The sequence below is a fragment of the Aedes albopictus genome, chromosome 3, assembly GCF_035046485.1.
Source record: "Aedes albopictus strain Foshan chromosome 3, AalbF5, whole genome shotgun sequence".
Taxonomy (NCBI): Eukaryota; Metazoa; Arthropoda; class Insecta; order Diptera; family Culicidae; genus Aedes; species Aedes albopictus.
In genome coordinates, this window is record NC_085138.1 from 403003656 (window position 1) to 403031636 (window position 27981).

Consider the following 27981-nt stretch of genomic DNA (forward strand, 5'->3'; position numbering starts at 1 on the left):
TTGGGTTTGACTTATAACAGTTGGGTTTATATAATTTCTTTTTTTTCATATTTACTTCTTTCACTTTTTTTGTATAATTTTATGACAACTGACAACTAATATATACTATGTTTATACCATTTAAATAATTATAATAATATTCATGTTTCGAATTTCTTCTCACTTGGACTAATAATTGGGTAAAAAACGCATTGCGTTTGCAATGCTCACAATCATAATAAATCGCTAGTATTGTATTACACTGTTGACAATATTTTTACACCACACATACGGACTCGTACTTCTAAAGGGGGCAATATTCATTCACCATGTAGAGATTTGACGAAACAAATACAGGGAATTCTCGTTTAAACGCACTCCAGTTACTCTCACACTTCCGAAAAAAAATATGCTAAAAAAGAAAAGAAATGTTCGAGGTTTGCGAAGAATTGCAAAAAAATGGGTAGCTTGTGTGATAGTCTGTGTGGTCGGTTTATTTATTGAACAAGTTTCACAGGAATAATTTGATGAAGTCATTTTCCGCCTATATATAAAACACCTTAGTCGTAGAATTATTTTCTGTTTGCTTTAGATTCTACACTAGTAGATTTGCTTTATTTTTCCCATACAATTTTCCTATTATACCAAGATACGATGACAGACTTTTTATTCCTGTCCCTTTCAGTCGCTAAAGATTCGTCTAACACGGGGTATGTATAATAGATTCGAAGATCGGAAAAAACGGGACAAAAAGGTGATCGTTCTATCGTTCTTCTCCTACTTGTTACAGTACAGTCACATTTTATTAAGTTTGATTAGATTACTTCTTTATGCAGTCCTTGGTTGTACGAGTGTGTTCGTTAGATTTACTTCCTCATCTACTGTTGAGTGTTGTTTTTATCTGTATTCGATCTTGTAAAACTACTTGCAGCAAAAAACGGTTCCATCGGTATGATTTGCTTTCTGTTTCAGAATTTTTCTTAGAAGACTTTTGCGTTTGCGTTAGCGCGAAAGGAAGATGTAGATAGTTACATAATGGAATTGCACAGGAACTGAGGGATAATAGTATGTATGTACCCATATTATCTCATGTGCACACGACAAATAAATGCAGGATTTTTTCTTAGATTTGCAAGGGTCATTTTCCTAAGTGGAAAAGCTACGATCACGTCATTACTAGAAAAGGAATGCAAAATCATCTAAACGGTGGGAAGCGGCCACACGATCGCTACGGTAAACTACGGCTGTAAAAATAGGGAATCTGGGTGGTGAATTCCGCTTCCACAGTGCTCTCAAATGTTTTATTTTTCTAGTAAATATTTTAGTAGGAAGCATCCGGTGAGGAGGAGTACGAATATTGTACAAATATTCTCTCGTTACCAGTTACGTGGCTACTCTAGCAGTTAAGTGTGAGTCTGCTGTCTTACAACAGTTATATGCTTGTAATTTTAGTTCTTTTTTACTTGTTTGTTTGTGCTACATGGGACGGCAATAAGGTGAATTCAGATCAGATCTGCAATAGAGGTGGAGAAAACAACAATGGTGTCAGATTTGGCAGAACTTGGGTTAAGGATTGATGATGTGAGAGAGTGGGTATGTGTGGTGTTAAAGGTTCATATTTTTCTGGGGTAACGTGCAAAAGCCATTGTTGCTGCTAATTACTTTGCGATTAGTTTTTAGTCTTGTCTTCAGGTGCTGATGTGTGATTTATGTGTTAACTGCTACTTCTGTTTTAGATTTGTGCTTTCGAGGGTGCATACGTCCCATTGTTTGACCGAGAATTGGTTTGGTCTAAATTTTCTAGAAATTTGTAAAATATCAGCTTGCTAATAAACGTTGATTTGCTTATGGGCATTGTTTGCAGCTAAATCAGTCGCATTTCAGTTTGAACTTAACCTCAATCGCAGTTTAGTAAGGAATATTAAATAATACCCTACTTGCCTTAATACGAATTATTACTTTTAAGCAATGAGTTTAAGTTGAAGTTCAACAAGCACGGACATTGTTTTTGAAGAGATAACTCGATGTGAAGCTGCTTGACAAAGTGACCATTTACTGGCAAATCGATTATAACAATTAACATTACTATTACTAAAAACTTATTATGGGTCTGTTCACAAACCACGTAGACCAAATTTTGACCAGCTCATACCCCCCTCCCCCTGATAGACTTTTGTCCATGAAAATAAATTTGAAATTCAAGGTGTCTACTCAAAAGACAAAATAAAATTCCCTAGGTTTGCTAGGTTTTTCCAAGGGAGAATTTTAATCCATTAAAAATTAAAAAATACCTCAAAAATTTAGTTAAATATATATATTTTTCGAAAATTATACAAAAATATCCTCAAAAATTTTGAGGAAGTAAAATGCGCAAGCTTTCCTCCAAGAAATCCCTCCAAATAGCTGAATTCTTCCAAGTAGTTTTGCTTTGAAAATAAAACAAAGATCGGCTTTGGAATATATCTACATTTTTCTCAGAATTCTATTGGGTTGATTGCAAGAAATTGATTCGACAATGCCATCGAAATTTGTTTTATAAGAAATGTCAAGAAAATCAGAAAAAAAACTTTCAGGAAATCCAATCCGTAATTCCAAATCCAATGGAAAACTTGAAATTACGATAGTATTTCAACAATTTTAAGTAAAACTGGTGATACCGATTGATTATTTTGACTACTCCGATGAACAACTTCCCAAGAGATGTTTTGGTCTTCTTTTGGGATTTCTGAGAATTGATCTTGGGATTTCATCCAAAGTTTCTCTCAGAATTTCTGCAGAAGTTTTTCTCGAGGTCTCTGCTGGGGTACCTCCCGTGATTTTTTCAGAGGTTTTCTCAAGTTTCTCGCTGGATTCATCCCGCCGATCGTTTCAAAACTTATCCAAAATCCTTTAAGGAATATCTCTAAGTAGTTTTCCGGTATAGCTTTCCAACAGTTTCTCTCAGAATATTTACGAGGTTCTTGCAGAAGTTCTTCCAGGGATTTTTCTAAAGATTCCGATGTTTTTCTTGGATATTCACGCGAGATTTTGCCCGAAATTTCTCCCACGATCCGAGTTTTCTCAGTTTTTCTTAGGATTTATTCGGATATTTCTCCGGGAATATCTTACAAGAAATTTAGAAATTTATCCCAGAAGGCATTCCGAGAAAAACTCCTTGAAAAATCTCTGCAAGAACTCCTTGAGCAGCTATTAAAGAAATCCCAAAAATAAGCATCCAGAGTTTTGGAACGATTTTCGGTAAGGATTTCAAGAAAATCTCAGGGAATAATATGAGGAAAAGCCGAGAAAAAGCTCTGAAAGAAATCACGGAAAGAGCTCTGAAAGAAGCACCGGGACAAACTCCGAGAGAAATTTCAGATGAAACTTTCAAAGAAATTTCGTAAGAACTTTTAAGAAGTATTCCAGCTGAAACTCCTGTAGAAATACAGGGCGAAACTTAGAAGAAAGCTCATTGAAATTTCTTGAAGAAATTGCAGGAGAAACTTGGGGTGTACTCCCGGCAAGAGCTCCCGCAGGAAAACTCCTTAAGAAAGCTCTAGTAGAAATCCTAGAAATAACTTCTGCAGAAACTCTGGAAAAAATCCCGGGAAGATCTACTGACATCTCCAGTAGACTTCATGAGAAATACTTAAACAATCGCGAGAAATCTGCAAGAGGAATCCCGAGATAAACTTTAGGAGAAATTCTGTGAAAACATCTGCAATGAGAGTAACTCTTGTGGAGATCTCGTAAATAATCATGAAAGAAATCCCGTGAAATTTTGTTTGGGCAAAACGCAGGAGAAACTTTGGAAGCAATACCGAAAAACCCTTTGGATTTTTTTTTTGTATGATCCCCGTGAAAACCTTCAGCAGAAATCGACAAAAATAAAGGAATCTCGGAAAAATTTCAAGCAAGAATCCAGAAAAGGATCCGAATCTTGGAAAAATGCCAATGGGGATCCGGAGGAATCTTCAAAAGAAATAAAAAAAAGAAATACCAAGGAAAACGGCATGGAAAATACAGAAGGATTCCTGTGGGAAATCTTTTATTCCAAGAGGAATTTCTAAAGAAGTTCTAAAGCAGAGAAAAATCCTGATGGAATTTCTTACAGCATTCTTCCAAATATTAAAAAAAATATTTAAAAATACGAAAAAATGTATTTTATTACGGCTTGCCTGCGAAAAACTTGCTAATGTACTGGGAAATTCTTTAGAGTATAGGTAAATGGTGGCATTTCTGACAGAAATTTGCAGGAGAAATTAATTCAGGCCTTAGAGGTACATATTGCAGAACTTATGAAAGAATTTCCAGAGTGCCTATCTGTTAACAATTACAAAATTTCTTGATTTTCCTAGGTTTCCAAAAATAATTCCAGGTACAAATATCTAATAACATATCCAGCAAATTGAACGAAATCCTAAATTTGGCAAATACAAGGTAAAAAAGAGTTTGTAGAATTTTGTCAGACGAAACTTTTAGAGAAATTTCTGGAGGAATTTTTAGCTGTAAAATCACAATTTCAGTTTTTACGGATTTATCAAATTCTGACAAAGAAGAAATTTCTCTAAAGGTCTTCCAGACAGACTCGGCCCAGACAGCAAATGGTCACCAACTCAATAACGCAATACGGCAATACAAATACCAGTTCTTGTTTAGTTCAATGAACTTTCATCACTGATTAAAAAAAAGCAACATCCACGAGTTAAAAACACTTATACAATAAGAAACACAGTTACAGAAATAAACAAACAGCAATAAAAAAACTGTCTCTAAAGGTACAACATACGCTCATAAAGCAACAAGATAAAGAACGAACACATAAATTACATAAAAAATCCGTGCATGTTTTCCACGATGCAAACGACTACCCATTCAGACTGGTTCTAGTTGTGTCGTGTTCTGTGCGTTCAGCGTTAGAAATGTTGTGCCAAATTCTTAAAATTCTTAAGCTGAAAAAGAGTGGGGACGTGGTTCGGTACTAGGTGGCTAATTGGTGCTACTACGATCGTCCTACTTGGAGGCAGCTGCCGCGCTCGCTTCGGCAAACATCGTTCCGATGTCTTTGTTCTCCAGCGTTTCCGGCGAGAACGGTTCCTCGTAGGTGAGAAAACTGTTCGAATTGGAAATGGTCGTTTTGCGGCGCGGGTCTTTGGATTTGAGCGAATTGCTTTTGACAATCCGGACATCGCTCCGGGCGGTGGACGATTTCTGTTTGTAGTCATCGGTTATGATGATCACGTTTTTGCTGGTTGTGGACTTGCGCCGTTTGAGACTCTTTTTGTTCGCATCGACGATTATGACGTCAGAGCTGGTGCGGGTTTTGCGTTGGACAAATTCATCGGAGATGAACACCAGCTCAACGCTGTTGGCTGCGTTGGAGAGCGCGCCGGTTGGAGGGAATTCTTCCTCGTTGTGATTGGAACTGAGGGAAATGTCGTCAACGGATTTGGATTTAGACTTGTTGGACTTCTTGTGGCCATTCGTTGCGGCGCTGGAATCGACCACTACTGTCAGGGTGTCGTTTTCCAGGTGGAGACACTCGAATACCCCACCTCCAATCTTACCCGATTGTTCGTCCACTTGTTTGTCGATGCTCTCCATCGAAAGGGAGTACTTTTTGGATTTCTGGATTCTGACCTTCTGGTCCGATAGTGATTGTCTTCGGAACTCGTCGGAAATGACGATAATTTCCTCTACTTGTGTTTTACCCTTCCGAAGCTGATGCTTCTTGCGGTAGCCGGACTTCAATCCGTGTTGTATACCGATTGAGCGTCGTTCAACGGTTTCACTGTGTCGCCTCTGAAGCCGATTCGGGTCATCGGTGGAAACGCTGGGAGAAGGGGAATGGGAACAAGGAGAAGGAAGCAAAGGGGACCAACTGGCAGCCTTGTTGGAAGGACTACCGAGCTTATTCACTACCTTCAGGGTTCGATTGCACTGTTTTTCCGCCGAACCGCCGGCGGCATTGCCTATTGCGATCTCAGTTGGCGTTTGTTCTTTTGCATTAGCATTAGCCTGGGCTGCGGATTTGAGCTTTCCATCGCCTACTATTTGATTTAAAATATTGTTTATATCTAACGATAATCTACACTTTGTACACGATGAGGATGAGCTATTCGTATCGTTCAGTTTATTTACTAAACTATTTAAATTGTCTTTGTTTAACTGTAGTAATTTCTTACTTTTACCTTCTTTGTTGAACGACGTGGCGGCGGCAGTAGCGGAAGCCCCCTCGATTCCCGCCGTGGACTCACTCAGCAGCCCCCCGGCAGAAGACATGCTGGTAGCGATGGCCAACGACGATTCCGAGTTTCGTTGTTCTGTCCGTTGTTGCTGAAGATTTTCTTTGGATATATTAATGATGTTTTCATTGCAGGCACACTTCTTGAACTTCAGGTTAAGTTCAATCATGCTGCTGTCGCTGGAATAAGAAATAAACCCGTGGATGTCGTTATTCGGACAGGACGCCGCTGCCAATGAGCTCCGGTCCTCGTCGACATCCGAGTTCTGCTGGAAGTGATCGACCGCGATCCCGTTGATGTGGACCGTGGCTTTGGTGTTTCCGCTGCTGCGAGCGGAGTTGTTGCTTCGTTTGCTATTGTTGAGACTGTTGGTGTGGCTATTGCTATTTTCATGGGGCAGCTTGAATGCGGTGGCAGCGGGAACGTCGGCGGCGGTGGGTGGCATCGGGACGCTGGCAGCCAAATGATCGACGCTACCAGCGTCCGACCCCTGATGCTAGAGAAGCTTCTCCGTTGTCGACACATTCGAATTCGAGCTGATAGTTATTGATGCGTTCAGTATCTCGTCGTCTGAAAGAAGGTAAATAGGAGGAGATATTGTAAGAATTGTTTAAGTAAGTTATTTCCAGGGATGCTGTGTATAAAACCATATCTGCATTGTTAAGCCTATGAGCCGATGTTCAATTAATAAACACATGCTATAGATAGGATTGAATCATTTTATGGCTTTATCAGTCTTTTTTAAAAGACAATTCACACCGTCTTCAGCCAGAGGCTGCACAGACTGCACACATTACTTACACTAGACAACGGACAACACACACAGGACACCCAGTGGCCCAGTGATGAATTTTTCGTTTGACGAAAAGTTTCCACCGACTGGAGCGGGAATCGAACCCACACTCCGAGGCTTACGATACGCCTAAACGACTGCCGCCGCTAGCCGCACGGCCACGAAGCCCACTCAGATAGCTAGAAATTACCCCAGCAGTTCTAAAATTTTTATTGACGCGTATCGTTAAACATAATTTAGGTTCCTATTTTTTAATGTTTGTTATCAATCACACCACCCTCACCTGTATTAAGATCGTCCTCGATCTCATCTTCCTCCGGTACATCGTCAATTGCCATTTCGCCACCGCTCCCATCCGGCGTGTCTTTGCTGCTGCGCTTATCCTTATCTGCTTTTCGCTTCTTCCGGCCACTTTTTTCTCCTCCTCCTCTGTCATCGCCACTTCCACTGCCACCACCACCACCACCACCGCCTTTGTTCAACTTTTGTCAGTTGACCAGTTCCACCGAGACGAACTGCTTCAGTCGCTCCAGGTATTGGCTGTACATTTCTACGTCGTTGTGACCGGCCCCTTCGACCCACAGGGGCTCCACCGCTCGGGGACACTTCTCGTAGATGGTCATTCCGTGCGAGAAGTCGATCACCTCGTCCTCGGTGCCATGTATCACCAGCACCGGCGAGGTCACTTTGGGTACTTTATCGATACTGCAAGTAAAAGAGAAATGAATCAACTGTCACGGATTCTTCCCAAATCGTCCCCACTTACCTTGGGAAAGCATCGAAGAACCAGGTCCTTTTCGTCGCTGGGAATGCTACCCGCATACCGGACATCAATGGTGAGTGTAGAATGACAGCGCCAACCTCGTACCGACTGGCCAGATCCACCGTTGGTACCGTACCTATACTCTGTCCGTACAATATGATATTCTCCGGGCTGATTCCATACCGCGTCCGTAACGCGTGCCACGCCGCATCGATGTCGGCGTACAGATTCTTCTCCGTCGGTTTACCGGTACTCATACCGTATCCTGAGTAGTCATAGCTGAAGATATTGCAATTTATCCGTTGGCCTAGTCCGATGAAGAAGCTCGTCATCTGACCCAAATCCACCGCGTTGCCGTGCGAGAACAGCAATGTGAATCTGCAGGGGAGAAAACGGGCACAAAAACAGAACGTATGAGACAAATTGGTTTCGGTTGGCACTACCATCGGCAGTTTGCTTTCATCGTCATCGTCAGGTGCATGACTGAGAAGAGAAATGTACACAATTGTGCAAAAGTTTGGGACAACATTTTTCTTTTCCTTCGGGTTTTCAAACAATAATTTGCATGTTAAAATGGCTGCAGAAATCGGTAAACTATATGACTTTCTACACAGTCTCAACTCAAAAGTGGGACAAGTCCTAGCTGAAAAAGTTGACATGGTTTTCCGGCGAAACATATTAAACTTGTACGAGCAACACTGGATGGATTGAAATCCCAGACGAAATGTTCCATCTCATTTTAGACTTTGAATGGGTTGAAGCAAATACATCAAACATTTGTACACTAGACCCGCTCAGCACTAAATGTGTAGAACCTACTCATAAGTACATGATTTTCAGACCACACAAAAAATGTGTAAGAACTACACATTCACGAAATCAGCTCTCACACTTTTCTGGATGTGAAATGTCCATATTCTTGTGCATTTTACAGTATAAGTGTCTTCGGAAGAAATGTCAAAAAAGCAGAATGGACAACTTTGCAGAAGAAAATTTTCTTCTTCAGTTGCAACTTGTCTTGATGATCAAATATCATGTAACCAGATTTTAGTGCAAACTCTTACAAGACACTTCTCTGAAGACACCAAACCTCTAGGATGGATATCCAGAGCACTAGAGGTTTTGTCTGTCCAAAACTGCGTTCTGCCCCAGTGTGCGGAGTCAGAAGAGGCCGTGAGAGCTAACCTCCGAAGCTTTCGTCTGTTAAGATCGATACCTCGTCGCAAATGCCATTTCATAACACCGACCCATGATGTGCTTTCACATAACCTTCAGGGACAGACAAACAGACGTAACTCTTAGAGGAAATTCATCAAAAACTTTTGCTCGGTGTGTCTTTTTCATGAGCACACTGCCACCTGTTGGTAGAACCGTGCGAGACACTGTCGGCCACGATGGATTTCGATTTAACGTTTGTCTAACACGCACACTACTACACAAATCGCCTGTAATTTTCGTTTGCATCATTCAGCAACATCTACACTGGCAAACGTCAAAGCGATCAAACACTAGCGCCTCTGGTGGAAGGATCGCGGAAATCAAATGAAATTTGAATTGAAGAGTTTTGAAGCGTGTTGCGTCTGTTTGTCTGTGCTTCGGGAGTTCTAGAAGATTCCTGAAGGTTATATTATGGAAGCACTGCAGACCCACAATTATGTAGTAAACTAGATTTTATTCTGGAAGTAACTTCCGAGAATCTTGTACGAGTACCCGGATATCCCCAGATGCAGGAGCACATCGGTACTTTCTTTTCCCCAGTTATTTGAAGGTTCAAGGAACTATATTTTTTAACCATCAAATATTCAAGAGCTGGCGTTGGTACGTCGAGGGTTTGTTGTACGAGACTGCGATGAGAACTCTTTGGAACATCGAGAGAAGAATGCGTAACGCGTCGTCGGTTGACAAGAATCAAGAAAGATCTTCCTCGGTGGATCCTCAAGTTCGCAAAAAAGGTTGTCCAGATTCCGTACACGTGGGGCGAATAATTTGTGACGTTTCCGAAGATAGGGAAGGGACGACATGGATAGGCCGTATGCGATGGCTGAATTCTCACTTGCACACATGACAAAGAGGCGCTTGTTGAACTTATTCAATCGTTTCCTGGAGAACAATATTTTCCCGGATGATTGGAGGGCAGTAAGGGTGATTGTAATCCAAAAGTCTTGCATACGGAAGTCTTTCTACTGGACAAATGGGTTGAATCGTATGGCATGTTGTCAGATACACAGTTTGGTTTCCGTAGAGACATATGAATGAAGGACTGACTTGCGATGATTTCTTCAGAATTCAACTTGCTTTTTCTCAAAAGCAGCAAATGGGCTCAGTGTTTTTGAATGTTGAGGGGGCTTTTGAATTAGTTTGTGTCGATGCCCTTTCTGATAAACTACACGAAAGTGGCCTTTCACTAATTTTGAACAACTTTTTGTATAATTTGCTGTTTGAGAAGTAGATAAATTTTGCTCATGGCGACTTGACAGTTCCACGAATTGGTCCATGGGGGTGACCCCAGCGACATAAATGATTGTCTCACGGAAACTTGCACGTTAAGACAACTTGCGGATGACTACGTTGTTTTTGTAACGGGATCAACAACAGTCGATCTGCAACGGCCACTACAGGTAAATTTGGGCTTTCAAGCTGGGTATTAGCCTGGTACCGTAAAATGGGGTGTTAAGAACTCATGGGGTGTTAAGGGATTCGTCTTCACATACTACTTTGAAAAATCGATAAACCGTATAAAAATTGATTTACAATTTCCAAATTCGCTTCAAATGTGTGTTGGAAATAAAGGCATACTATAAAGATCACCACTCATTAAAATACGACTTTGACTGGACACTAGACATCAAAAACTGAATGGCATTGCTTTTTATCAATTTCGCTACCATTGAAACATTATGACCTTGCAGGAAATATTATTAGGAAAAATATGTGAGTAATCGTAAGGTGTTCTACAACTCATTTCAAACGAAACTAGGGTAAAATATTTAATGTAACTAAGGTGGTTTTCAAACACCGACATTTTTTGTGAAAAAAGTCTAGTTTCATAAACTGGTGGGGTGTTAGGGGATAAAATTTCTCATATAACTTTTTTATTTGTATCATGAAGTTTTAAGGCGATTGATTCATTGTATAGCTGTTACTACTCTGAATGACGTATTACGGATTTCATTTTGGGTCATAGAAATCCCAACAGTTTATGGATGATAAATTCAACTAATACAATATAGATCTTAAGAAACAAGTGTTAGATTGATACATATAATTAGAAAATTGGTCAAATATTTATTACTCAATGCCGCAGTAGTCCCCTCTTTACAGAAGTGTGTTCTTTAGGTGTTTTGTTATGTTTTAATGAAGGCGTATTCTTTAAAATAGGTTTTCCGTCTGTTTTATTATTCAAATATTATTAATGATTGGCGCAAAAACGTGACAGCTTTTTGAAAATGTGGAATATGCTCACTTGTTCCATATATTATGTAAACCGACTGCCACTAACTCTTGCAAAAGAAAGTATTTATGAAGCCATGAGTCGCTGCTAAAATATCTCAGAATCTAAAATACGACCTATCAGCGATGCTCCAGAGTAGAAATATCAACATTGAATACACAGTTTACACCCTAGGCCATCTAATGATGCTTGCATATAAAACATTTCAATATCAATGAGTTTTTAAGTGAACAAAAAACTGTAAATACACATCCTTACTTTACAACCTGTTGGTCAGCCTGAACTATTCAATTTGGTTACTCTTAATAGTAACTGTGAATAATGTGTTTCTTAAAAATTGAAACCACTCAGTTACAATTGACGGTATTTTTTCAGATTTCGAGGCTTTAACAAAAAAGCTTCATATACAAAGGTAGATGAATGAAACTGTCCCTGCACCTTCAGGACTATGATAATCTTTTTCGGTGATGTTCAATAAATATTACAGTCACTGTTAACAATTAATCAATTTTTATCTTTCTTTGAAATATGCGAACTTTTACATGCACTCCCTTAAATTCCTTAACACCCCATTTTGATATTTTTCCAAAAAATCTCACATTTTGTTAAATATCTTCAATTTCTCCAAAAAATCATCAAATTTTGTAATCTATATGCGTAGCGGCAGCAAGATAATGATCGGACTGCTTTTCCTGAAAGTTTTAAGAAGTAGAACCCATGAATTAATGGGGAAGAAAAAAATGTCCGTCCTTTAACACCCCATTTTACGGTACACGGTTTATATGGGAAAATATAAAAAATGGAAAAACTCCAACTGCTGTACACTTTTAGAGTTCCATTTTGGTCCCATATCAACTGTGCAAAATTTCAGATCGATCAAAGAAACTATATTTTAGCGCCTGCCATTCTTAGTTTTTCATACGATTTACTATGGGGAAAACTTACCGTGCGGTACCCATATTCTGAACGGTTAAGGGAATCTCACAACAAACACTAAAATAAATGGAAGTTCTTGTTGCTAGATATAATGCTTTACATTACCATCAAGTGTGTTTGTTGTCTAGCTAAATGTATAAAATAAATTAAATCTCATAATATGTTCCAGTCTTTGATCTAGACATATTTTTGTTGGTGGACGACGTGTTCCTAATTATGGACACCATAAGAAGCCGTGGTCCTAATTCTGAACACATAGTGTTATGTACTAAGTACAAAGTCGGCAACACTGCTGCTAAGTACAAAAGTGCGGTTTGTATCGGCTCGATTAAATTATAAAATTAGCAGAGAAAAGTGATTTTATAATTCGCGAGTGATTAGTGCACGTAGTTTACGAGTGCCAAGAATTACATTTTTGTACGTAGGACGAAGGCATGAATGAGATCTCGCATGCAAGTTCGGTTCCCCTCCAAAATAGAGGGAACAAAAAGTGCTTAAAAATCAAATGTGTGGTGATGGCTAGTGTCGTTCGCATATGCGTATGTGAAAAGAATAGCCGACATCCACAATCTACAGCCTATACGGCAACTTGGGCATCAAAAAACCACCGGATCGCAAATTAATTGCAAACGGTTATATTTGGATGCATTCAAATACTCCTTTGTTTTGGCTTGCGAACTGTGAAGTGAGTCTATTATGGGCAAGTGAGATGCAAACACTCACAATATTGCTGGCGTGATATCGTGATGATCATTGATCAGTACGTAAAAATCCTAGGATTGAGTGGAGTTAAGAGGACAGAGAACCCTATTATGCTTGGCCAGACTACAAGTTCTGTTGATCTAACGTGTAAAAATCAACAATTATTGGATCCTAACGATCAAAATGCAAACTAAAAATTTTACGGTTCATCCAAGTAAATCTTCATCACGCAAAGGGAGCAACAGCTGTACTTTGCAAAAGATTTGCTGAGAGTAAACTGGATATAGCTTTTATCCAGGAACCATGGACGAACAATTGTAGGATAATGGGAATCCATACAGATTCCTCCAAATTAATATATAAAGTAGGGCACTTTACCACCAAGATCTGCAATTTTAGTGAATGGGACTGTGAATGCAGTTCCAATTACACAATTTATTAATCGTGACATTGTTGCAATTATGATGGAAGTACCAACAATCCACGGGAAAACGGAAATTTGTGTAGCTTCGGCATACTTTCCGGGAGATGTGGATGATGTACCCCCACCAGAAGTAGCAGCTTTTATCTCTTATTGCAGAAAGCTAAATAAAGCTTTCATCATTGGTTGTGATGCAAATGCTCATCATACGATATGGGCTAGCACAGACATTAATAGTAGGGGAGAACACCTCTTAGATTTCATTTCAAGAAATGAAATCGATTTATGTAACAGAGGCGATAAACCTACCTTTACAAATGCTATTAGGCAGGAAGTTTTGGATTTGACATTGTGTAGCCCTACACTCTCGGAAAAAATCAAAAATTGGCATGTGTCAGATGAAATTTCTTTATCTGATCACAAGCATATACTGTTTGAATATGAGGCTGGCTGTCAACTCATAGAAACTACTAGAAATCCCAGGAAGACTAACTGGGATATGTACACCTCAAAACTTTTATCGGGAATGGATAACTTAAATGCCATTCAAAATTCTCGTCATGGGCTTGAAGAAAGCGCTTCGACACTTTCGAGCATAATTAAACAGGCTTTTCATGACAGTTGTGCACCAAAGAAACGCTCTTCAAATAGAGATGTTCCTTGGTGGAATAGTAACTTGCAAAAACTGCGACAGAAAACCCGGAAGTTATTTAACCGGGCTAAAAGAACACAACAGTGGGAACAATACAAAGAGTCCCTCACAATTTATAACAGAGAAATTCGAAGATCGAAGAGGATAAATTGGAGGCACACATGTGAAAACATTGAAAGTACTCCGATTGTTGCTAGATTGCAAAAAGTCCTCGCTAAAGATCATTCTATAGGTCTTGGAACTCTAAAAAAAGAAGATGGTTCTTTTACAAAGAGCTCCGAAGAAATCTTAGAAACAATGATGAAAACACACTTTCCGTGTTCCATTGTTGCTTTCACTGAAGACCAGAATACATCTGTATCGCAAACTGAGGCCAATGAAACCAGGAGATATATTCATGAAGATGATGAATCAACTGTGTTAGAAGGCACCAGGAGTGATGCATGCATTCTGGGCGATCAAATTATTACTGAACAAAAGGTTAAATGGGCAATTGATTCCTTTGAACCCTTCAAAGCGCCGGGTAGGGATGGAATTTTTCCTGTACTACTCCAGAAGGGCAAAGAAATCTTAGCACCTATTTTAACCAAGTTGTTCCGATTAAGCTTATCACTAAGCCATATCCCTACAGCTTGGAGAGAAGTGCGAGTCACTTTTATCCCAAAGGCAAATAAGAAGGATAAATCATCACCAAAATCCTTCAGACCCATAAGTTTATCGTCCATTATGTTGAAAATAATGGAAAAAATACTAGGCGAGTATATCAAATCTAAATATGACGATTGAGCCAAAATCAATTTGCATATCAAGAGGGCAAATCTTCGGTAACAGCACTTCATAAGCTGGTTACAAAATTGGAAAGATCCTTTGAAGCAAAGGAGATTTCACTTGCTACGTTTCTTGATATTGAAGGAGCGTTCGATAACACATCTTACGATTCAATGAGGAATGCTATGTCAAGACGTGGTTTTGATAGATGCATTGTTGATTGGATTGGAGAAATGTTATCAAAAAGAGAGATATCATCTAACCTTGGCAATTCATTTATTACCGTTAGAGCAGTAAAAGGGTGCCCACAAGGAGGCGTACTATCACCTCTATTGTGGTCTTTGATAGTTGATGATCTTCTAAAAAAACTGGAAGCACTAAGCACAGGGCTTCGAAATAATTGGCTTCGCTGATGACATAGTCATAGTAGTTCGTGGTAAATATGACAATGTTATCACTAACAGAATGCAAACTGCCTTAAATTTAGTCTCCTCGTGGTGCGATAAGGAAGGATTGAACATAAATCCTTCTAAAACCACGATCGTACCATTTACACGATGGAGAAAAATAGCAATTACTAACTTAAAACTGAAAGGAACTCTTTTGGAACTTTCAAATACCGTCAAGTATCTTGGAGTTTATCTTGACAGCAAACTAAATTGGAATTTACATCTTGAGCATGTAGTTGGTAAAGCTACAAGTGCTCTATGGATCAGTAAAAAAACTTTTGGTAAAAAGTGGGGATTGAAACCGAAAATGATCCACTGGATTTATTCGGCAATTGTGAGACCCAGAGTTACCTATGCGTCACTGGTCTGGTGGCCTAAAACAAATGAAAGGTTAGCACAGAAGAAACTAGAAAAACTTCAAAGATTAGCTACTCTTTCAATTACTGGTGCAATGCGAAGTACACCGTCTAAAGCGCTTGACACTTTACTTCACCTACTTCCGCTGCATCAATTTGTTCAATCAGAAGCTGCAAAGAGTGCATTGAAGCTCAAAAGAGCTACGCAACTCTTTGATGGTGACCTGAGAGGGCATCTTAGTATTCTGAAAACAATTAGTATCGGCTCTCTCGTCGTAAATAATAGTGATTGGATGAGCAAAAGATACAATTTTGAACGCTCTTTTGAAGTGATTAATCCAGGGCGAAATCTGTGGACAAATGGTGGCCCAGAACTACACCCAGGATCAATCGTATTTTACACTGATGGTTCAAAATTGAACGATCAAGTAGGGGCAGGCGTGACTGGCCCCGGGATTAACATATCAATTCCTATGGGCAAGTGGCCTACAGTTTTTCAAGCTGAAGTCCAGGCGATTTTGGAATGCAGTAATATTTGCTTACGCAGAAACTACAGACATTCAACAATTTGCATGATGTCTGATAGCCAAGCAGCTCTAAATGCTTTGAAATCAGCAACATGCTCTTCTAAACTTGTATGGGAGTGTATTCAGTCACTTCAACAGTTAGCTTGCCGTAATCAGGTGAAGTTATTTTGGGTTCCAGGGCACTGTGGAATTGAAGGAAATGAACAAGCCGATATGTTAGCAAGACTTGGATCGTCTCATCAATTCATAGGGCCTGAACCATTTTGTGGTGTGTCTGGTTGTTTTCTCAGAATGGAGAAAAACAATGGAGAAGAACATGAGAAAATAAAATCCAACTGGGAAAACACCACTATTGCGAGGCAGTCGAAACGTTTCATAAAGCCGGACGTTTCAAGTACTCGTAAAATTCTAGAACTTTCTAAAAAAGATCTTAGTTCTTTTACTGGCCTTCTAACAGGTCATTGTCCGAGCCGGTATCATCTGAAGCTAATTGGAAAACTTCAAGATGATGTATGTCGCTTTTGCGGCATAGATACAGAAGACTCGGAGCATTTGTTGTGCCGTTGCCCGGCAATTGCAGCTAAAAGAATTAGGTTCTTCGACAAGGGGCTGATAGAACCCCTTGATGTCTGGAGAACAAACGCCAATGCGGTAGTACAGTTCATCCGAACTGTGGCACCGTGTTGGGATCATGCTTACAGTCAAGGTTTGATTATTGCTAACTCCAATGGTGATACGTCAACTTGACATAGCTAAACAAAACTGGGGCATTTGTCACAATAGATCTAAAAACAGGTCGCAGTGACTTATATACCCAACAAGGAATAAAAAAAAAGTACAAACACATTCTCTACGTTCGAAGTTCAGTCAAAAACGATATGTTTTGTAACGATTTGATAATAGAGGGGCTTAATAAAATTGACACCTCAACTCTCGATGCAATATATGCTTCATAAAAGGAAAATCTATTTTGCGTTAGTCAACTGTTCAGAATATGGAGCTGTCTATAATATGGTGCTCGCACGGTACTTCTTCAAAGAAAAATCGCTTGAGGTCACCCACTGATCCCTAAAAATAAGTCGTTGAATGATTTCTGTAGATAACTCCACGAGGAATCAGACCATCGAAGACCGCAAAGCGATGCGACATTCGTGGAAAAAGTTATCAAGCTTTACCCGATCGATAAAATGACGAGATTTTATTATTTATTGTTATTACTTACATTTTAAACAGCATTGTCATACCATTCGGTTTTCAGTCAATAACTTTTTCCACATGCCTTACATCGCTTTGCGGTCTTCAGAGAGTTTGCTCCTCGTAAAATTTCAAACAGAAATCATTCATCGATATATTTTTAAGGGTTAAGGGGCAACCTGTGGCGATTTTTCTTTGAAAAAGTGATTTTCCCCATAGTAAATCGTATGAAAACTTAAAACGGCTAGCGCTAAAAGATAGTTTCTCCGATCGAGTTTAAATTTTGCACAGATGATATGATATTTCCGTTTTAGAATACGGTAGCTTTTGTTTTCAATCCGCAGCGAAAACACATTGATTTGCTGAAGCTTTAACGGCTTCAGTACCGTTGCCTTCAGATCGCGTTAGGTTGCATGAACTCGACTCACACAATGAGTTTAGAGGTACTTGCTGGAGTACAGCCTCTGACAGACCGCTTTGCGGAGTCTGAGCACATTAGCACTCTTCCACCTGACCACTACTTATTTTTTACCGACAGTCTGAGCTCTCTGGCTGATCAATCAATGAAACTAATGAAGCATTCAGCGTACTTCTTGAATGGAATACGCCAAGCCTTGAGTGATTTGTCCAAACGTTCATACATAATCTCCATAGTTTGGGTCCCTTCACATTGCTCGATTCCTGGCAATGAGCATGCGGACTCTCTGGAATAAGGAGGGCGCTAGCGAAAGCGACATTTACGAGCGTCAAATCGCCTTCGACGATTTTTTCTGCATTGGCCCGTCAGGAGACCTTGATCTACTGGGAACACATATTCTAGATTGAGTTTAAATAAGGGCGAAAGTAACATGAGAGAGTTCTCTTCATCGACTTTCTCTTCTGCAAATTAAAGTGACAAGATGCAAATGCAATCGAACTTTTTTACACTTAGACGCTAGATTGCATCGCAACCTAGCGATTTATGACCAAAAAGTTCAACAATACTTGCATCTTGTCACTTTAATTTGAAGAAGAGAGAGTCGATGAAGAGAACTCTCTCATGTTACTTTCGCCCTTATTTAAACTCAATCTAGATATGGAGAGATAGAGAGATGGGTAGACGGTTGCACTCTATCATCCCACAGGTGTCGAGGAAGCCATGATGCAAAGGAGTGGATTTAGGTCGCGATTTCATTCGTATAATGCAATTGCGTTTCCCTAACATCAAATCTACCTGTTCAACAAGTGTAAATCCTTGAATTTTTGCAACAAATTAGCTTGTCTAATGTCTACCATACTAAAATTCAGCTCATTACTACAAATCTAGTACTTCACCGATCTGTCCTACTGGTCAGTTTTACAAAGGCTTAACGCTTATTACAAAAACTTCAATACGGCACTGTCGGATTCTGTCGTCTAGTCAGCTACCCCATCCCAACCGATTGGAGTGCAAGGGGAGACATCGAGCGGATTTTTATCTATTCATCTCCGCCACCACTTAAAACAGTTGTGCAGGGAATGCGCACAAAAATTGGAGCACCTGCTGAGAGCAAAACCCTCCTCCCTCCGTGGTTGTGCGATGGTGGAAGCAATGTAGACAAACAAAAAGCGTGACAATTCACAAAAACCGTATTGAGAGCTAGTTACGTGGTTATGTGTCTGTATGCAACGTTCATGAAGGTTTGCTACATGTTTTCATTTTCAGAACAACGAATGGGGGCACACAGCGGAAGTAGAATATAAAAAGTTCTATCACCACCATGATAGTCTGATCCACTTGTGCTGATGTGAAGGAGTTGGTTGAACTATACCAGCTTATCATGACAAGTCATCTTTCTGAGGTTTTGCAAGCAGATTGTAGTAGTCAATAAAATGCTGTATCGGCTTGTTTTGCTATTTGTGACGACGATATTGATCGATTTTACTTATCCCTTCCGATTGTCGATAAAACTGAGTCATATACACGGAATCCAACAGCGATAACGAATGCAATTGAACAACCACCGTTCCAGCTATCATGTACATTGAAAATTTGCGTACAGCATGGTCAATGAACCAGATGATCATGTAAAAGGCCTAATACTAGATGATCACGAGTGCGCCGACAGGTTATTATACATAACGCAGTACGAACGCACACAGGATGTGACTGAAAGAAGAGCAATTTGTTTGGATAATCATACAAGAGCATGCTTGAAAATTCTGTAAATGTTGAATTTAATAAGTAGCATTTCAAAAGTTAAAAACAAAAGAAGGTAACTATTTGGCAATCAAATTTAAATCTTAAATTATGATAGTCGCGCTTGGTGGACCCATTTCACAAACTATTTTAATAATTGTAGTGTATAATTTGAATCATCTGTGAAATAAATCACCAATTGCATTTGAAATAATTTCAAAAATTAAAAAAAATTAGAGAAACAGAGATTGAATTCTTGACACAGCATTAAATTTACAGTTTCCTGTATTTCCTTCAAAACACCCTGTATCAGCCAAACAAGTGCGTTGTGATTATCCCTTGATACGTAGCATGCCTAAAAACCGTAACTTTCGCAGTAGGTACTTTTGTACAGGAGGCTCTCTTTATCAGGCTATTGATGGGCTTGTCGTGTTAACATGAGTCATTATCTCAAATAAAAAAAAAAAAAAAAATGATTCGCCGCCCCGTTTACACTGAATCACCGGCGTGCTGATACAGACTTTTGCCTATACGTCGTAGGTATGAACCTGAATTCGGTGTAATTAATGAGCGCGATTGTTATCGGACAACCGTGTATGCTTTGGACGTTCAGAGCAAACAAAACTCGGTTCAGCGGTGGAGTTCCCCTTCCACCTATACGGTTGCCCAATTCTTTTAGGAGAAAATGCTGACTGTTTGGGTTCCTTCAAGTACACAGTTCACATTTTCTTTCTGAAGATGTAACTTAATGTTTACTGTGCGGAAGTAAGCATTAAGTTACATTTTCAGCCACATACGTTTGACGGTTCTCTAGATTTGTGCTCGAGAAAATTGGAGCTATGTACTCCAAATAGCTTGTTCTTAAACCAGCCAAGTATTCCCATGCGCCTAGATACCAACAAACAATTACGTTTCTTAATTTATTAGCCTTAGCCTCAGTTGGGACGTTACACCAAGAATAAGAAGAAAGTTTGTTTGACATTCCAAACATTTTGGATCGTATGAGAACCTTAACTTGAAGTGTTCCGTTGGTCTGGTTCCATAAAATGACAACCTCGACAGTGTGTTTAATGACTCGTTTGAGAATGCTTGTTCTGGGCAGCTTATCAACGCGTAACGTGACATAGTTTGGCAATTCATCGGTGAGGCCATCAGTCAAATGGCACTTGAACTTTCCGACTAGTGGCATTATTATGTTTGTCAATAAGTACCCCGATAAGAAGGCATCAATAATGTTTTAATGTGAGATTCCAGCAGAAAAAAGGCCGTTGCTGCAAATATTCAGACGTCGCAACACTGAAACTTACCAGATCCGGCCAGAATTTCGATACTGAACCCAAATTCGCACAGTATGGTATTTAGCAATCCGAGTATAAACGATCATTAGTTTTGTTCTTGAGTTATGGTGGGTGTTCAATTGTTATTTTTTTTTAATGGAACCAATAGAAATACGCTGAACATGGAATTGCTCGAATTTCAGGTCAATCGATTCATAGACACCAAAGCAAGACCTGCAAAAAACCTTGTTTTGGGAAATCTTATTGGACCATCATACAAAAAATAATACAAGACATTTTTGTTTTATACATTTATTGGATGAGGTTTTCCTGGCTTCTAATGTTCTGAAGACTTTTTCAGCATGTTGTTGTGCATCTTTTTTTTCAGAGTACAGTGTTGCCATATTCTTATTTTTTATGTGATTTTTTTTTTGATTTTCCTATGAAAAATAATATTTTTTTCTCAAGGAAAGTTGCAAAAAGACCCAAAAAGGTCAAAGCATGATGGAAAGTTGAATAAAATTGCTATCTTATACAGGCCAACTGGTTGCTAGTTCCTTGCCTCTTTGATGCTTAAATTGTGTGTTGAAAACTGACCACGAATGTGTTTTTTCGCAATTTCAACCACTGTGGACAAGTGGGGGAAATATCGTTACCTTAGAAGAGGACACTGTCACATCCTGCGAAACCTAGTGACTTGCAATTCAATGTTCCAAGTTTCCAATCGTAGTCCTTATTTTGTCGCGTGGGTCTTTGCCGATTGTATCGAGTCGTATTTTCTCGTATGTTATTCGCAATGGGGATTTTTATGGGTGGCTTATTGGGCCTACGCCAACACTCCTGTCTCGCCGGAGGGCCATCGTGCCAGTTCAGTTTAATGTCCCAACCAACCCTCCCAAGTAACATTATTTAGTCAAATAAACTAGAAGAGATTCTTAGAACCATCATAAAGTATTATGTTATATGGCGGTTCTCAAAACCTCTTCAAGACTAATTGGTCATCAAAATGTTACTTGGGCTGGGACGACCACGCTGATGGGGCTACCACCTTGGACCTAGCTGGGCGTGGTGCAGCGTTTCTTATTCAGCCGCTGGATGCCAGAACAGACGCTCGGGTCGTACCTCCTCAATCTAGATGAAGTCAAAGGACAACAGTGCCCAGGTTGCACTACCAGCTAAGCACACAACTCTTAGCTGGCGGTCTTTGTCATCTCTTGACCCGTGGAAGCATGAGGTAGGAACTTGTGAGGACCAGAGCTATGTTAGACGCTCTCCTTATTGACTCACCGTTTTGCAGCCTCGAACCATTTTCACGAAGTCCGTTCAGCTGCTTGGTTTCGCTGATGATATTGATATTATGGCTCGAAAATTTGAGATGATGGCGGAAACGTATATGCAACTAAAAAGTGAAGCTAGGCGAATCGGATTAGTCATTAATGTGTCGAAGACAAAGTACATGATGGCAAAGGGCTCCAGGGAGGAATCACCGCGCCCGCTACCCCGAACTTATCACGACGGTGATGATATCTAGGCGGTTTAAGTATTCGTGTACTTGGGCTCACTGGTGACCGCCGACAACGACACCAGCAGAGAAATTCAGAGGCGCATTGTGGCAGGAAACCGTGCTTACTTTGGACTCCGCAGAACTCTACGATCGAATAAAATTCGCCGTAACATGAAGTTAATTATCTACAAAACGCTGATTGAACCGGCCGTCCTCTATGGACACGAAACATGGACCCTACGTGCAGAGGACCAACGCGCCCTTGGAGTTTTCGAACGGGCGGGTCACGTCATCAGAATGTCGGATAGCAACCCGACTAAAATGGTTCTCGAGAGTCATCAGACCGGTACAAGAAGACGTGGAGCGCAGCGAGCTAGGTGGGTCGACCAAGTGGAGGACGATCTGCGGACCCTACGCAGAGTGCGGAACTGGAGACAAACAGTCATGGACCGAGTGGAATGGAGACGGCTACTATGTACAACAGAGGCCACCCCGGCCTTAGCCTGATCGGTAAGTGAAGAAGGGGGACTAACACATTAGCGTACCACAAATGGGTTTAAACAGCGCCCTGAAAAGAGTACTGCGATGCATAAAGCGTAAAGAGAGCCTATAGTTTCTACCACATCGGATTGAGAACAACAGAACATTCTGAAGATTCTGGTTTCTGAAGTAAGTTTCACTTCATAAGTGTTAACCGAGTACTCGGAAACGCAGTTAGCGTTAGCGTTAGCGTAGTTACGGTATACTTCGTAGATTGAATACTAACAACCTGAGAGAGAGAGAGGAGACAGCTCACTGACAGCGCCGATGTTTACATTTCTTCTTCTTACTTCTTTTTACAATTTTGTGCGACGCACAATGGTTTGAAAAATTTCTTATTGGTCAAAACTGTTTTGCATATTGAGTTAGCTGCGACAAAGCATGGAAAATAAATGGATTCTTTGCGCTGGTTGAGGAAAACTGACCATCATCATTTCATCTTCTTTAATTTCAACAAACGGAGCGAAATTTTAATAAGATATTTTGGATATGGTGGCCACTCCACACCATCAATGTGCGATTTTCAGCTCGGTTCGCCGTGACAGTTTGTGACAGGTCCTCCTTGACATTAAGTAGCACGCAATCGAAGCCAGCTGTCTCCTCTCTCTCAGCTAATAACATCCATGTACCTTTTGCAACCGAGTACTCGGAAACGCAGTTGCGCAAAAACTGGATAGTTACATATCAAATGATACGAAGTTCCGATTATGGAACTTCACAGCTATCACATACAAATAAATCACGTTGCTGAATATTCACCATGTGATAGCTAAGTCGGCAGTGGCCAATCAATGCTTTGACCAGCAGACTGCAATTCTGCTTTGACAGATTTGTAAGATATGTACTTCGCAACCCTTGCAGATGGCTTAGTATGCAGTACAATCTTGTTTGACAAATGACTCCAAACTATGCCAGTATTGTTTGTGTTGAGTAACAAACAGCCCAGTTATCAATCTAAAGCTTAACCCAACACTTCGATACCTGTATAGCTAATTCAGGGCCAATGAAGTCATGTGATGGTCCAGTGAATAGAAATACACTAGAACGCCAATGGCGCTTTTTACCGGTTTGCCTATTTAATTATTTTAATAACTTTAGTTGTAATAATTGATTATGTTTAAGTTCTCATCTTGTAGAGGACCTTTTGTTTTGGTAAACAAAATTTATTTGACCCTTATAGTATCGCTACCGACGCTGTAAGGGCGAGGCTAACTAGATGTTAGTCACACGAACAGTCGCGACATTGGATTTCTGTGGCTGGTTATTCTAATGTCCAGTGCGAGCTAACTCATCAGCGAATTCATTTCCAGCGATGGAAGAATGACCAGCTACCATACAAAATGAACAGCGTTTGCTGAATTTAGCCCCTCGACTTGAGTTCAACAAGCGATAACTATCTTCGACCTGGAGTTGGCCGAAGCAAGTGCTTTAATAGCAGCCAGGCTATCTGAACAGAAGTATATTACTTTGCCAATTACGTGTTGCTTAAGTGCTGATTGCAGTCCGAGAAGGGAGCCATCAATGTAACATACGATGCCGTCTGAAATACTTCTCTCCAGATATTCAGATGTCCACTCTTCCCGAGAAGGGAATATCGTGGAAAAAAATCCACTTGGGGCAAGGGCAACTTTGTCCCAATTCACCAAAAGTGGAAACAACGAGGTGTGTGTTGAATATCGGGTCCTGAGTATCTGTGCAAAATTTGAGCACGATCGGTTGCGTCTACACTTTGCGCATTGCAATTGAAATTTGTTTGGGATTTTGTATGGGAAAACATACTTTTTTGCATTTTTGTCAGAAGTTGAAAAAGTTTGTCTCAAACGTTTTAACCGATACTGTAAAATAATAGCCTAGGATGTTCTGAAAAACTTTGTAGAAACCCGCAAAGCGATCCGATGCTTGTGAAAATAGTTATAACCAACGAACCGCATGCATGTGTTTATGTTTTAACATGTAAAGGAATAACAATAGCAACAAAATCATGCTGTTTTGCCAAGCAATGCCAACGCTATAACTTTTTTCATAAGCATCAGATCATTTCGCGGTCTTCGACAAAGTTTTTCAGGACATCCTAGGCTATGTTTTCACTTTATCGGTTACATGGTTTTAGAAAAATTCGAGCTTGTTGTGAGAGCAATGCAAAAAAAATGTGCTTTCTCATGGAAAACACCATACAAACTTCAAACGCGATGCGCAAAACGTAGACATAACCGATCGTGCCCAAATTTTGCACACTTACTTGGATCTTTTTTTTTTTTTTATCAATTTCTTTATTTGAAAGGCCTAGACACCCGAAGGCTTTACGAGGCCAATAGAACCATTTTAATTTTTAAAAGATAAACTAATAAAATCACAGCCACTCTGTAATTCCTGAGTACCGCATAACTTCTTCTTATCCTTTGCGCGCTTGGTTGACAGCCGCCGTTTGTTGGTTCCGTCATTGGTCTCATATGGTGAAGATGAGCTGTCGTGTCCGTCGTCGTCCTCGTCGTCGTCGTTGTCTTCATTCGTGCTCTGTTGGTCTACTTGATCGGCTTGGTTTGCAGGCACAATTGTTTTTTGTTCTTGCTCGATAAGCGCACGCTTACTTCTCGCCACTATTTCGATGAACGTTTCACCTACTCCAGGGGAGGATGGGGTCGATTGACTACTGCTCATCGGTGGGAAATCGGCGTCGGAGAATATTTGCTCGCTTGATTGAGCTGTTGCTGCTGCTGCTGTTGTGCTTGTTTCGGGTTGTGGTGCGGTCGCTTCCAAATATCTCTGCTTGGGATGAACCGGCCTGGAGCACCACCTGCAGGTTCTAATTTGGTGCATGTGCTCCACATAGCAGACCTCGTCGGCTATCGTGAGATATGAAGGGATCGGGTGTTTGATCCGCATCAATAGTACTCGAACCCCGTTCGGTATGCCGACAAAATAATTCTTCCATCGTTCCGTTTGGATGGAAAAAACATCTCCGTACTTCTTCATGAAGTTAGCAACAGTGGTATGGGGGACAGAAGGGGGCAGGTCATGCACACGAACAGTCACTGCCTCGCTGTCCACATATACCGGGATTTTAAACGGTTTGTCTTTCCAGACAAAGGCCCGCTTGATGTTGTGCGCTTTTTCATAGCGCAGCGCCGTATCGTGGTTCACCATTTCAATATATACACAGTTGCGCGTGTTGTGCAACTGGATACTTTTCACATCAGAAAGATTTAACTGCAGTTCACTTTCTAGAAAGTGTTCGACTTTGCGAACATCGGGTCGCCCGGGAACAACACTAAAATCAACAATTAGTGTGTTTTTTCTAAAACCACTCATTTCACCGAATTAATAGCACGGGAGTTCTGATGAAAACGTCTGAAGGCTACGAGTGTAGGCTGTCAACTGATACTTGGATCTTGAAATGGGATCAAAAAAGCTTTGATCTGATGGAATACCATTGAATTTTAGAAATCTAGGTACTACACCGTTCGTCTATTCTATGTCTTGTCCACAGCGATTTCACGACTGTATTTTAGCCAGTTTTTTTCGTTAGTTTAATAATTTGTTAATTTATTTATATGATAGCCTGCCAGTATAGAAAATTCAAATTAGGTCGAGGAAGCAAAAATTTGAGGAGAAAATACGTGTCACATTTTAAATTTGTAAACGCAATAAAACAGACAAATTAAAAAACAACAAAATTCAGTAAAATAACAAGTTTCAAAAGGCAAATTACTGTTTTTAACTCACCCCTAAGCATCAATTTACTCGGATGCAAAAGAGCCTAGAAAATGTGATTGACATAATATAGGTGGCAGTACGTAGTAACAAACTCAGCTGTATGCTACGTTTTCCACTTTTTTTGTAATATTTCCTCAAAACAACTCGGTAAAATATTGCACCTACACACATCAACAAAAGCGTATCAAAAGGCCTGCCACAAAGGAAACTGCCCCACCAAACTATTTCTTGCTTAATTAGCAACTACGGAGCTGAGAGTAAACAATAATATTTGTCAGACTAGTCGTCGTCGTCGTTGTCGCAGTTTCGTTGCGCATCAACAGCAGCCACAACGCTGCATAATCTTGCCAGCACGACACGAGCTCTGCATGGGCTCCTTATCAGCCCGAAAGATGAAACATTCCGATTGTCCCATTCCATTAGACACAATAATTCGGAAACAGTCAGACAAAACCATTAACGTGGAAACACTGCAGAAGGATGAGTTTCACTTCCGATTGCTCACAAAGCTCTTACCTTGCATTGGTGCTGCATTTGACGAACAGGCAGGCGATCCGGTTTCCCCGCGAGGACCGAGCAAAGAACGCCTCGAAGCACTCCTTCTCCCGGTCGCCATACTGCCAGTCGGCCCGATCCAGCAGGTTCAGCGTAAATTTACTATTGGCGGCATCGTCCGCCTTCAGATCGTAGCTCGGTTCCGGGGGCAGAAAGGCTAACTTGGACGCGATCCGGCCCGGACAGGGCGGACAGCAGAATAAACAACACAATTCGCTAAAGCTGAGCCCGTTCATCTTCTTTTTGCTTTCGACTGCTTCCGTCGCTGCTGTTGTCGTTAAACTCCCGACGTCGGCGACTCCTCCTCCCCCACCACCACCGTCCGCTGATCCAGCAGAAATCGTCCCCACGGAACCGTGATGTTTTCGGGCGTCCTTGCTGCTGGTGGTCGACGTTCTTTTGTTCCGTTCCAGTTTGAACGAATTGATTGATTCACCTGGCACCAAGCACGATCCACACAATACAACTAGCTACACGATATGGAAGCGATTTTTTCGCCGTGGAAACCCTTTTTCAAAATGAAGCAGAAGCCACAGCTTCTTTAGCACTTTTTTTTTATCCAGCACTTCACTAGACGACGAAACAACTCAACCAGACCGTGCAGCGAAAAATCTTCTTTTCACACTTCGCTGGCCTAAATTTTACTGCTGCAACACGAAAAACACATTCCTCCACACGGTAACGCTGTTGAGACACAAAATTTCACACTTTGGGCGACAATTTTACACAAAAAATCGAGTTTTTCCTCACCAGAAAAGCGCCACACATTCAACACTGTGAATCTCTTCCTTTCGTCTGCTGACGGAACTAAAACTGGCTGGCTGATGGCTGATGGCTGACTGGCGCTAATGACGATGATGATGATGAAGTGTACAGTTCGGTCTCAACGAAGACGTTATAATTCGTTTTCAGCCCGCCGAAATAAGTAAGCAGGCCAGCATAAATTCGTGCAGTGAACCATATGCTTATTGTGTACAATTTTACAAGTTAACAATTTAAAATCAGCTGTATTGAGAAA

The 27981-nt window shown here is 40.5% G+C and overlaps 1 protein-coding gene across 2 annotated transcripts; it reads right to left on the reverse strand.

Annotated features, from left to right (window-relative positions):
* On the reverse strand, positions 1-27777 carry LOC109426473 (alpha/beta hydrolase domain-containing protein 17B). 2 transcript variants are annotated; one of them, XM_029875510.2, is made up of 5 exons: positions 26925-27777; positions 7763-8137; positions 7280-7701; positions 6150-6773; positions 1-1492 (listed from the first exon to the last, which is right to left on the reverse strand). In XM_029875510.2, the coding sequence occupies exons 1-3, from the start codon at positions 27197-27199 to the stop codon at positions 7485-7487; spliced, it is 867 nt and encodes a 288-aa protein (XP_029731370.1). In that variant the 5' UTR covers positions 27200-27777; the 3' UTR covers positions 1-1492; positions 6150-6773; positions 7280-7484. The 2 variants fall into 2 exon arrangements, with proteins under 2 accessions (XP_029731370.1, XP_062712125.1); XM_062856141.1 differs by lacking the exons at positions 7763-8137; positions 26925-27777 and having other exon boundaries at positions 1-6773; positions 7280-7537.
* Positions 27778-27981: the final 204 nt, after the last annotated feature.